Source organism: Sparus aurata, chromosome 17 (genome assembly GCF_900880675.1).
Source record: "Sparus aurata chromosome 17, fSpaAur1.1, whole genome shotgun sequence".
In the NCBI taxonomy this organism is placed as follows: Eukaryota; Metazoa; Chordata; class Actinopteri; order Spariformes; family Sparidae; genus Sparus; species Sparus aurata.
The window spans coordinates 17,391,218-17,404,749 of record NC_044203.1 but is presented as its reverse complement, the minus strand read 5'-3'; the positions used below and the strand labels follow the sequence as shown (position 1 = coordinate 17,404,749).

Sequence of the window (13,532 nt, the reverse complement as noted above, 5' to 3'; positions counted from 1 at the left end):
GTGTAGTTGCTGGGAATAATTAAACTTCCAGACCAAATTTGTGAACCATCTTAATTGAGATTAGCACTGCATTTGACACTACATACTCTACGCTCTATTGTTATTCAGATACATCATGTTCAGGCTCTGCTCTCATGTCATTTCAATATACTAATTGAGGGCAGATGCAGAGGAAGGATCAGAATATTTAGCGTTTTTTGTAAGTAAAAAAATTGACCACACACTGTATACAAATGTGTGGCCGTAGTCTGAGCATATACTTTTGTACAACTTCTGTTGTACTCTCGAGAGTAAAAGATACATTTATCTATAAAGAAACAAAAACTATGTTTTGTGGAAACCCCTCTCCAGAATGTACACGGGTTGTGGTACAGTGCACAGCATACCTTCAGTTGTAAGAACAGCTCCTCTCTTCATGCCTCGTCTCAGAGGGGCGAAATAAAAAATGTATTGGGGACATTATTTTGACTGCAACTCATTTTTTAAATAGAAGCAGTTGCACCAGAGGAGCTATAGAGTCTCAAACCACGGCCATCTGCTGCTGCTGCACTCACTCAGTCACTTGCTAATCAGATTAGATATTAAGCACTAAAATATGCCACTGCATACACTGACACAAATTCACACACCCGTAACTTTAACCTAAATACTACATACAGCTCTAGTAAATCCTATTAGAGAAGTAGACACACCTATTTTTCCCTTGGTGCATACATAGAGCTACTTTATGCAGTAAATACAGTAACAACACACAAGTGGGAAAAGGTTGTTTTTCCAAAACATTTATCAAAATAGGTTACTGTTAACCTATAGTCCCTAAATACTGAAGCTACCAACCAGTATGTGACTGATATGACTCTTGATCAGTGGATTAGTGGTCTGGTCTAGACACATATATGATATTCCATTCCTTTTATTCACCTAGCTTGGGAAAATTGACTCGCTGGGCTTCCAGGTTTGCCACTAAAACAGCATTCTTAAGCTTTATGTCATCCTAACAAACCATTAATATACATAAGCCACGAAAGCTTTTACATGAAAAAAGGCTTTCCTTTAGTTACCTGACAAAACAGCTTACAAAATTGGGGCCACAACCAAATATTCATCTCACAGTACATAAATAATTGTTTTAAAACAGGCGCACTGCACACAGCACAGGACTCAACATAACCCCACACGCATGCCTTCACACACACACTCACAATGATAAAAGGAGAGGAATCAAATCAACTAGGCCATGCAGGCAGCCAAGAGGGGAGCAGGCGGCTGCCAGGCCCACCACCCCCACTCACTGTGGGGCTCCAGTGACTGACACTCAGCCTGTTAAACCACAGTAGGCTGGAGTTGAGCTCTGTCCCGCAGCAGCAGCAGAATGACGGTTTATCTCCTCGTTTAACTGGTATCTGGGTTACTGTAGTTAGCACGATCCTGAGGGAGCCTCGGCCTCCGTGTCTTTTTTACCATCCCTTTCTCATTCCATTTTCCTTAGTTGTTCATTCTTCACTTTTATCCCTGTTTTCATCTCTTTCGGTCAAAAGCCTTCATCTCCTCCTTTGCTTTTCGGCCAACTCTCTTGTATCCTTCTTTCTCTATCCTTTCCCCCTTCATCTGCAGCTCCCCCACCCCGCCCCTCTTAATCTCCCCCTGTCGCTCATCTCACATGCTCACAGGCCTTTTAGTTCCTGTCTTTGCATCTCCATTTGATCCAACTGTCCTATTGAACCTCCGCTCTTCCTCCCCGCTCTCATCTTTCTCACATCCTCAAACAATTTCCTTTGCCCTCCCCCTTCCCCACACTACTACACCCTCTCTTCCATCTTCTGCCAAGGATGCGCATTATCTATACCATGGGACGGAGAAGATAAAGCTCCAATTCTAACCATTGGTTGCACATCTATATATTGTACATACATATGTGACTGTTCCATACGGATCTAAATGTCATTTCCACAGAAATAAAATGTTTTTGAGTGGCTGAATGTTTTATGGCATGCCAACAAAGAACAACAACTGAGCACTGAGAGCATCTTCGTGTTATGAGTTGTTACAGTGACAGAGAGCTACTATTGTACATCATAACCACCATCTCCCCACACGCTCGTATTCACCAACCTAATTACAGCTCAGTACAAGTGTAACCCAAATGAACTGATAACAAATCACAATCGTGGCTGTTTTTCATTTTTCAGACAAAAGCTTGAACCACAGCAAAAGATTCACATTCACGCTGCCCTATCAAATCAATTCAAGGGCTGTAAAATAACGCTTCATTCTTGAGATGGACAGCTTGTCATGCAGCACGTCTGTGACTTGGCTGCTTTTTTCTTCAGTCACAAACAGCTCACAGGGAAGACAGAATTTAGATGTCTTGTAACACATAATGTTACGATCAAAACTTCTGAAGCCTGGAGTGATATGAATTACACAAATCTGTCTAACACCTTCATGAGACTTTGCTCGGGTAAAAGAAATCCAACCAGCCTGACATACTGAAATACTGAATGTCTATCAGAACAAGAAAATGCTTCCAAGCTGAGGGAGAGATGGTAAACAACCACAGGAATTCATGATGATGAACTGACTTATATAATCATAAAAATGATACTCAGGCGGAAAAGGTGTAGTTGTATTATTTGATAAATAAATTGTGTGTGTGTGTGTGTGTGTGTGTGTGTGTGTGATATATATATATATATATATATATATATATATATATATATATATAGCTGTGAATCATAAGGCTTTGGTTATATTCAGCACTGATATTAAAAAAGGAACATAGCCTACAGTTTGTTCTTACTAGGACAGAGGTTTGCGTTCAGTTTGTGTATGTGTTGCTATTGATACATCTATTATTAGTACATACTTGGTAGGGGGTGCTGTGCGTAGATGCAGGCCCCCTTGCTCCAGCAGAGTGGGATGCAGCCGCTGTTCTCCATTCTTTTTGTAGCTGAGGCTGTTCGAGGTCTGGCCACAGTGTCCAGACAAAACTGCTAGGCCCCAAAAACAGCATAGAGTCTAAAACTGGGACCAACTCTTAACCTGGATTTTCACTACCGTGAAAACTTCCAAGTCTATAAATTTGAATACACCAAAAAAGGGCAGATAAAGATATAAACTCTCCAAAATAGTTAAAAATTGAGACTTTCTCTGCTGATAACTGGGCTGTCATTGCTTAGAGGGGATTTAATATCCATTGTGCAACTTTTAGCTGCCCCACAGATAGCTACAGGAAACACAATAGAAAAAATCAATCAAAGCTAGTGTCCCAGGGTAGTAAGTAACTCCAGTAAAGCAAAGAGCCCAGTAAGAGGAAACAGAGGATGTCAAATATCCTTTGTACTGTAAAATCTGATGACATGGCAAGTATCCTCACAAGGGGTAGAGAATATACCAGTCTGTCGCTGTCTATGCTCTAGCAGCCACTGCACTCTGAATCTATCACCAGGGCCCGGCAGATAGATGCTTCGAATATTTTTACCTTTAAATAAAAAGGTATGGTTTCTCACATCCACAATGGCCCAGCATGCAGAATCTGTCAATGCCAAAGATTATCAGAAAGACAGACCTCCTTCTGAAACAAATGAAAGATGATAACAACTATAATTACAGTATCTTGTACAGAAATCAAAGACCACAATACTGTGAGTCACTCTCCTAAAGCATCATATTACTTCAGGACTTTAGGGAGTAGCTTGCGATCCTGGTTTTAGTAATCAATCTGCCCAGTACTGGCCATGACCTTTAACCCAGCAAAATACATTGACCATCATGCAGTATGAAATTATCCCTGTGAGGAAATACATTTTTTGCCCATGGTAGGTGGAGAGGATTCACTAAGTAGCTCAAGGATAGTTCAGCAGAGTGTAAGCTTCGCAAAAGAGACCATCAAGCCAGACTTCTTTGGTTGGAGGATGATTTCTTTACCCATGAGGCCATCCTGCAGTCCAATAAATCCTCACAAAATATCCCATCAGTCCTCCAGTGCGGAGCTGCTGATCCAATTAATCAATCCTTGATGTAAAATTCAAACAAGGGTGGCTTCCCTGCAGCCATTAATCTTAAGTCGCAGGTTTACAGCACTGCATGTCAAACATCCAGGTTTACAAAACAACACCGACATCCCTTGCAGGAAAGTAAGCCTCCAGATAATTATATCAAAGTGTCATTTTCCAAGAAAGGTGGTAGTTTTGTTCTGTAAATCCAACAATGTTGTCCAAAAGGAGATCGCAAGAAAAAAAGGGAAACTGGCATCAGTGAAGAAAGCGACGAAAATGTAGGGCAAACCGGGAGGTAGAGAAATGGAGCATAGTGAGGGAGAGGTGACCGACGCAGGAGGGAAAAAGCAGAGCAAGACAGGGAAATAAGGATAACGACAGAAGAAGAAAGACAAAACAGCAAGGGTTGAATAAGACCCAAACGATCAAAGAAAATTATTAATTAGAAAGAGAAATATAAAGAAATAAAGAGAGTGGGATGATGAGAGAAAGCAGAGAAACCCCAGAGAGAAGCTGAGCCTCACATCCTCCAAAGCTGTCCCACAATATTCGGAGCCTGCAGGAGTTAACCAGGTCAAAGCAGGTGTCTGATGTCAGAGCGATACATAAAGCGACAGAGACCTAAAGGGAAAGGTGGAGCAAAAGTCACCAACTAACAAAAAAAAAAGAATTGCGATCCGAAGCCAGACAGGACAGGATGAAAGTCGGACTATGAAGAGAAAATCATGTTGCAGGAGTAGGTTGAAGGTAAATCAATGCAGTAAATCTGTTTCCAAGTCAGTCAGCTGTGTGTCGTTCAGTCTGGCTTCTGAAGGCTTTCCTCTGGAGCAGTGGAAGAGCAACTAGATCACAACACCATTCCCAACATACACACACATACTGCCGCAAAACGCACACACACTGTACATCCAGTGCAAATCCTGAGCAGTCGAAATGAGTGCACCAAAGAGACTGTGGAGTGAGAGTGTATGTGTGGAAGCCAAAGAGCGGGTGAATGTATACGAGAGTGCATGAGGCTTAGAAGTGTGGCATGCGTGCATGTGTATGGGAAAGTGTGTGTAAGTGTCAGCAAAGCAAAGGAAACTCTGGCAGTGGGAGTGTGTGTGCAAGTGTTTCTCTTCTGCTGTGTTTTTGTATAGGCTGCTGTGAGCACGCTGCAAAAAAGCTGCTTCGCTCACTACCAGGCATAACCAGAGTGGAGAGGGCGGGAGGAAGGGCGGCATGTGTGTGTGTGTGTGTGTGTCTGTGCGCACGCACGCATGTTTGAGTGTGTGTAGGGCAGAGAAGGAGAGAGGCAAGAGGAAGGAAGAAAGAGGGATAGAAATATTGTAATTGAGACTTGATGCAGTGGGAAGTAGGCACGCTGATTGGGCAGTACTCATAAATATGGTAATAAGATCACAATCTTAATCAACACTCAACTTTAGAAAACAGGCACTCATAAACAGGCCATCCCAACACACAAACACACACACTCAAAAACACACACACACGCACAGTTTTACCCAGATTAGAGCTTAGCTACAGAAAACATACATTCCAATCTTTGACCCATTACAACACTTGTTTCCTTCTGTTTCTTTTTGTTAACCGCCACCCTCGTTTGCCTGTCCGTCTGCCCTCAGCTGGTCTCTACTGCCCTCTGTCCTCACTCCTCCTCCCCAAACACATTTCACCTGCTCCTGCAGCATGCCAGCTCCTCAGTGGCAATAAAGCACTCTGACATTCAATACCTCGGACATGCCAAAGGACAAGATGGTCTTGATTCATTCTAGCTAAGCCTCCAGCGGCAAAACACAGACAACACTCATATTGTGATTATTTCGCGACACAAACTGATGTAGAGAATAGCAGATGTACAATTATTTGAAAACAAGAGCAACAAGTCTTATAAGTGATTTCTGACCTGACGCCTTCATCAACAGAGCAACATTTGTCAAAGCATTACAAATCACTGCTGATAAACACATTAATTTAATGTAACATAATGTATGTAATGTTAACTGGCAATGTTAAGGTTGCCATGGTTACAGTATATGTCTATTTAGGGCACTTGCTGAAACATCCGATGCTGTTGTTTACCAGTCACTCAAGTAACATGTTTTTAAAAGCCAGGATACTGCACAATACAAACACAATGAACTGTTTTAGCAATAAACAATGATCAATTCAATTTAAATGTGTCATAAACAGGGCCCACATCTCCCACTGGAGACTGGAACGAAAGTTTAGGTCACGAAATGTATCATTATTACTGATGACAAGTTCTTAGCTCCACATATACGATATCCACATTAGAAAAAAACATGGAGGAAAACCTGGAGCGACTGGCCTTAAAATGTCTTATCTAAATCTGTGAAATATAAGACAGAAACAGAAACACCACCCAATTTAAGTGTTAGTCAAGGGGAAGACCAAAGAACACAATGCCTTGTGAAAAATAAAATAGATTGATTTTTCATGATAATTAAGAGAGATTCACCAAACAAAACAGATACTATAATTTTCCTTAAGTGGCTTTTTAATTAAATTAATGAATTAAATCAGGTACCACATTCATACCAAAACCTCAGCTACATTCAATAAAGGTGTAAAGGAAACCTTAACAATACCGTTCAATATAAGATTTCAAACACACTGCACACACAAACAAAGTGATATGAATTGTTGACTAGTTTTCATGAAGTGGTGAATATCAAGTATTTCTACCATTAGTTTGAAGTTCCTTCAAAGGTACTTTTTTTGTATTCAAAAATGTTTTACTCACCAGCGTAGTATGATATTCTGGAAATATCTGCAGCAGAAAAATTGAGGGGAAAAAGAAAAATGGTTTCAGTCATGGTATCAAAGTCACTGTACTATAGATACCGTTATCTGATGTGAACTACGGCAGCAGCTGTTGTAGCAGAGTTACCGTGGACAAAAGTATTAGAATATGGTGTTTCTTCCTGATACTGGCCTAACAAATCCAACACATTAAGCAGTTAATTGTCCACGCAACTGAATGTACTCATTTCAAGTATTAAACACTGGATAGATGCAGATTTGTCTTGCATGCATACACAGATAAAATACCAATTTCTATGTATGTAATATAGTGCATTCCATAGGTCCAATTTCATTCAACTTCTCCTTATTACTCTTCAACACAACAGAATAGGTGAGAAAAATAAGCCCAAAGAAGGAAAAGAAATAAGAATACATAAAAAGGTGTAGTATCAAATAAAGGCAGAGGGGAAAACTAAATAAATATGATAAGTAGAGTTCTCAGATGCACTGTAATTCTCTCTTGAAGAGACTGTGTCTCAAGGCAGAAAAGTCCATAATCGGAAATTTGAAACCCGTTTCTTAACATGGATGTATGTTCCCTGCGGCTGAACCAATCGGCCGAGATTCATAACATAAACGTAAGATAATGCGTCACATCTACGCCTTCTGAATAGGGATCTAAACACATCGTGAGGTGCCTAACAATAAGACAGCAGAGGCAAACAGAGGAAGGAATCAATTCAGAGAATTATTGAGAAATGTAGCCATTGACAGGAAGCACACAGCAAATTCCTGACATAATTAGGAAATTATCAGAAAGACCATGAATTACATCATATCCTCTGAGCTCTACAACTCACCAACACGTCAAAGTGGACTTTGATTATCTGAACTGTCCAATCCAACTGATTACAATGCTTAGTTTATTTGAGTCAATATCTAATCACGCTAAGCACGTCCACTGGTTTACATGTCAGCACAGACTAACCGGTGACTGTGCAGCAGCTCTCACGAATCCGGAGGATTTAATATGAGCTACATTCCAGACAGTCAAAGCGAGGTGAGAATCATGACTTGGCAGAATACATCTGCTCTGTCATGCTGTAATAACTTCACCCACTGTCCTCAGAAAACGCTCACATCTGTCTCATAACCTCATCACTCCTCTATCCCATCTTTTAACTCGCTCTTTACAACACGCTCATGAAGAATTGTCACCAAAATGAACAATGTGATAAAACACTCTGAAGCTACGCTGGCATCTGTTACTAAGCAACAGACACAAAGCTGGACTGTGGTGCCAGTAAGGACGCCAAGCCTTTGTCTTACTTTATATGTAAAGTGTGTCCCGATTTCACACAACCTACTACTACTTCACATTATGTGCTATACCAATGCTCTTCTTACACATAACATGTTGGAAATTAGATAGTATAGCAATAAACACACAGAGACATCACTAAAGTTGCCACTTGAAAAGCTACAATTCCATACTACATACCAATTCTGAGCAGTGGTTTTGCCGTTTTATGTAGTCTGAGGTGAGATTCATTTGATAAGCTTCAGGAGGTTTTCTAAATCTAACCTGCACAATTTGCTCTCTCTCTTTTGTTGTTGTCTTCCTGCTGCTGTTTTACTGCAAAATAAATAAATTAGCTAAAATTGCACAGTAGGGCACATCTCTCCATCAAGGCCCACAGTCCTCATTTTTACTCACTCATAGATATCTGCCGCCTGATTTTTTCATCAAGATCAATGCATTATTTTCTAAGAAATTAAAGAAAATGCAGAAAAATGCCCTATCTTGCAATGTCAAAGAAAGTGTGAAAGAATTCCAGGATCTGTCCCCGATCTTTCCCTGAAAGTTAAGACCCATCTTCCTTCCAAATTTCCTGGAAATCCGTTCAGTAGATTTTGTGTAATCCTGCTGACAAACCAACCAACCAATGAAGAGGATTGACACAAAAATATTTTGGGGGAAAACATAACCCTTTGGCAGAGATAATAAAAAAGTCAATTTTGCATCAATACTGATACTAGATTAATAATTCGACTTACTTTTCCAATGCAGACACACATATGATGTCTAGTTATACATAATTTTGGTTGCTACTTTGACTCATTTTACTTGGTTGGATTCACTGTTGCTCAGTGTGTGTTCTGCCACTTCACATAATTTCTTCTAATCACATAATCCCATTTGTTCCTGGCAGAGTTGTGTCCAAAACGTTGGCTACAAGAAGGATGCTATTAACAAAAGCAACACAACACCAACCCTGGCATTAGTCCCCTCTCTCTTACTCAGTGCCTTAAATGTTACATTCATCACAAGTGAATTTTACACACAGATACGCTATACAATTTTGAGCCAGGACTGGCAGTGCATTCAGTATAGAAGGCTTAAGCATGTATTGAAATGTGTCTTGGTGTTAAAAATATACCTATAAATAGAAATCTGAGGTACAATTGCCACTGAAAAGGTACCCACACATTCATTCAACACAGCTGCCTTTAGATTATACATTTACAATATGCGGTGTATTCAAGAGATGTACATGCATGCACATCACCAACATACACATTTTGTTTTCTGCTTTAACAAAAATCTAGGGAGAGATATTCTGTCACCTGAGACGACCTAGCTTTAAACACAACTTTAATCTTTCACATCCACACATAATGACCCAGAATTAGAGCCTGTTATTAAAACAGTACTGAAGCATCTGTCACGAGGACTGCTTATAACATGTTTCACTTGCATAAACACTCTTCAGAGCTTCCCCCTCCTACTCTTTCGCATTTTCCCCCCTCGCGCGCTCCGCCTTTTTATTCCTCGCTCCCACTCAGAGTAGAAAACTATTGCCTCTGGCTGCAAACCACAGAGGCTACGCTACAGTTGACACCACGCTAAGGGCATTGCACAACTCCATTCTCATCAAGAAAACAACAACAGCCTTTCGCAGCTCCTCTGCACCGACAAGCCTGTCAGAAGAGAGAACAGCATAGCAAAGTGGAGCAGGACTGAGAGCGACATCAGAGAGTAGAATTAAGTCACCACAGTAGCAGCTACAGCTTTAATCAGGTAGCTGTCAGCTATAAAAACATCACTGTAGTATCGGGACTGCTGCAGAGATGAGGATGTAAGACAGAGAAAGGTCTTATTTACACCAGTGCCCTTTTTCACATCTGTATTAGGCAGAAGAAGCATTTATGTGTGCGGCTGATGCCACTAAAACAGTTCCATTTGAATATTAATCACCTGCGTTAATAACCTACTTAGTCGAGCTACAGTACATTACCCAGGAGAGGAGATCCTGTAGGTTAATTTGCTTGTATACACACACAATTAGGTGAAATTGCATGCTCAATTTCTTAGACTGTGTGCTGATGATGCTTGAACTACTCTTTTCCAGTGCACCTAGCCTATATCAATCCAAAGAGTCCGGCAGTGAACAGTATGGAATCAATGAATTAATCAAAGGGAGCACTACATCACAATCTGTAGCAATTTCCACATATTAATCACTTTTTTATTGGCCATATGTGAGCAGACTTTAATGTGATGTGAAAAATTAGACCCCTTCCCATCTTTCTCAGTTGCTTACAAGGCTGTGGACAGTTTGTTTAAACTGTTTAATGCCGCTGGACTGTTGATGTCTCAGGGAAGGACTCTTCCATGACATTCCGAAGGATGTGACTTTATGCACGTTTTCAAGTGCCTCGTCTCAGTGCCTCTCTCTGCTCCAATAACAGAGGGCAACGGTAGCTAATATTTGCTTCCAATTCAACACAGAAGCTCCACAGAGCCCCTTTAAACTAAACAAAATGATTTCAGAACAAAAATTTAGATTGACATTCACAAATCCATTGTACGACCCAAGCTTTGTCAGAGAGATTACTTCGTCTCTAATTGTTATCTCTTTAAATAAAAAAGAGCAATGTAGAGTTTAAAGTTTCAACAGGGATTCATTAAATACTAAACTCAGCACGAGTGTTTTTTCTCTTTGAAGCCGTTTTCCTGAATCCACATTCTTGACACATTTGCAACCTGTATCAGAAATTATGTTTTTGTCATTTGTATATTCTGTGATTTTTTAGGCATGTTATGGACATTTACTGTCCGTCTTTCTGCTCTTTTCCATCCCACAGAGGGTGTTGTTCACTTATTGTACATATTGTAAAACCCCCTGATGAATTGTGGTATCTGATTTTAGGCAATATAAATAAAACTGCCTTGACTTGAAATAATGTTTAAGAAATGTTTATCTATTTAACAAGTGGATCAAATCAATGATGTGAGAGAACAACAAAACTATTCATTTTTTGACTGGATTAGAACAGTCAGTGTTCTTGGCTTTATCAACAGTCAAGTCAACAGTTTTACGAGGAGGGATTGCAGCAAGCGCACAGATCCTCCCTTTCTGCCGTCTCTGGTCCAACTCTCGCTGTTTTTACCTGAGTTCACAGATTTATAGTTTGACAATCTTTACACAAACAAGCTGTTTTTACAAGCTGTTTTACGGCTCTACCTCGGTGTGCAGTACCACTGCACCAAAGTAAACGCTCTGACATCCACAAATACATTGATCCACTGCATCTCCAGGGTGCCGTGGAAGCTTCACATCCCTAAATTCTTTCAGGAACTGAGAATAAAAGGTTTTTCTGTCAGACACCAAATGGTGTTTGGGATTTAGCTGTATGCTTGCTTTGCTGTTTTTAAATGAACTATTAGAAAATGTGTGTGCTGTAAGATGCATAAAGCATCCGCCAGAGCTGTCCAGCCATTGATTAATGTATCTGTTCCTACTTTGACAACACTTGAGGTGCAACATACTTAAACAACCCGATAAGTGGAAACATTAGTCAAATTTTAAAATGAATCCAGTCCTGCTCATGTTTATCCGTACTGTAAATTTTATATATATATATATATATATATATATATATATATATATATATATATATATATATATATATATATATATATATATATATATATATATATATATATATATATATATATATATATATATATATATATATATGACATCTACTTCACTTCTTTGGCTGCTCCTCTAGTCACAACTATGGATGCATTTCAGTAGAAAAATCAAAGTCATGTAAAAAAGAAGGCAAAGATTGCAGATCATTGTAAATGCAACTTTGAGTATGTACTTTGAAGCATGATACGAGATTTCTCCAATGATAATTTGCTCAGCTTGACTTTCTATTATCATTTGCTGTGCTGTATATTTCTCCAATTTCCAGGCTAAAGGTGAAGACAGATATAGGGACTGTAAAATAAGCCACACTAACTTGTTTGGAATAATAACCCATTAATTTATCAATAAATCTTGAACTAAATGAAAATCTAAACAACAACTTTACATCCTGATGAGGTGCACTACAAGTTTATTCACTGTCAAAGTATTTGACTGAGTGCTGACCACATGGAATAAGTTAAGCAAAACAGTGAGCAATGGATGCAAATAGGGGAAGACTGATGATTACACAACAGGAGCACATGTTTCCAGTCATTTCACAGGTGTTGTGAACATGACGGCATTAGACTCAACAAACAGGGAGTAAACAGGTAGAAATGAGCTCAAGATCTAACTTTTTTATATAGTCTGACAGCAAATCGTTCCAGTGAAATTTAATGGATGGACGCGTTAGCTAAATTACTAAAGTGCAAATATAACTGTATTACACAGCTCAGACACTCACTTACGGATTAGGTGAATCTATATTCTTCTATGTGAGTGGAAAGAATATGACACAACCTATCAGGTATCTTAGCTATACCAATTAACGCAATAGCAGAAAACATGGCCTGGGGCACAGGATGGGTGTTGGAGGTAGAGCTGTGTTGGAATTCAATACAGCACAACAAAGTAACCACAACTGAGGCAGGACACGAGACAACACAACTTAGCTGACATTATAAAGCAGAGTTTTACAGTCATCTTTTATAGATTAAGACGGCACGTGTGTCTTTGTTTACTAACCTATGCAGATACCAACACACAATACATTTATGTCTATAGGTCTGAAGACCATCATAGTGACACATCGGTTTGTTAACTAACAAATAACAAGCTCCATTTGCTTTACAAAATGTCTTACACTTCCTCTGAAGTATCAATTGCCAGATGTTTCTTGTTTGTTTTTTGACTTGTTCGCAAACCCCCCTCCACACACGGCTGTCAGTTGCACACCTACGTTAAGCCCTGTGGACAAGAACAGTGACATTTGATCGCAGTGGTGGCCTTTGGTTGTTTAGCTGCATTTTTACAGGCACAGATATCTAATGTTTAACTCTTTGTGGTACAGGTCTGACCAGACGTGGCTGCCCCGAAAGAGTCAGGAAGATCGGATTCCATGCAGTTGCTCTGTGAAGTCAACGACGTGAATAAAATATCAGATGTGAGCAACATACAAGAGTTGATTATAAACCTTTTTTAGCTTGTTTGAATGAAGGTTTGGACGCACAATATGACTTTAAAGAAAAACTGGTCAAGGCACAAAAAATTGTAAGACAGCTGTGAGGGTTTAATATCAAAAGCTCATTATTATCATTATTATTATTTTCATTGTAGATTAACCTACTGATTATTTTTCTGATTCAATGAGTGGTTGGTTGATAAAATGAAGAAAACAGTGAAAAATTTTGACCAGTGTGTCCCCGGAACCCAAAATGTCGTCCTCCGATATCTTGTGTGTTCACTAGCCATATTCACGGTTGATGATCGTAAAGCAGTAAAA

The 13,532-nt window shown here is 39.6% G+C and overlaps 1 protein-coding gene across 23 annotated transcripts in view; it reads right to left on the bottom strand.

Annotated features, from left to right (window-relative positions):
- The window catches only part of LOC115567404 (focal adhesion kinase 1-like), a 64,233-nt gene that overhangs the window by 47,388 nt on the left and 3,313 nt on the right, over window positions 1-13,532 (bottom strand). For 9 of the 23 annotated variants that reach the window (XM_030393957.1, XM_030393961.1, XM_030393969.1 and 6 more), the window contains exon 1: window positions 2,867-5,122. In XM_030393957.1, coding sequence (XP_030249817.1) covers window positions 2,867-2,939 — 73 coding nt within the window. In that variant the 5' untranslated portion in view covers window positions 2,940-5,122. Of the gene's footprint in view, window positions 1-2,866; window positions 5,134-6,765; window positions 6,793-13,532 lie in introns of those variants that run through there. The other 14 variants (XM_030393953.1, XM_030393955.1, XM_030393959.1 and 11 more) reach the window with 6 other exon arrangements.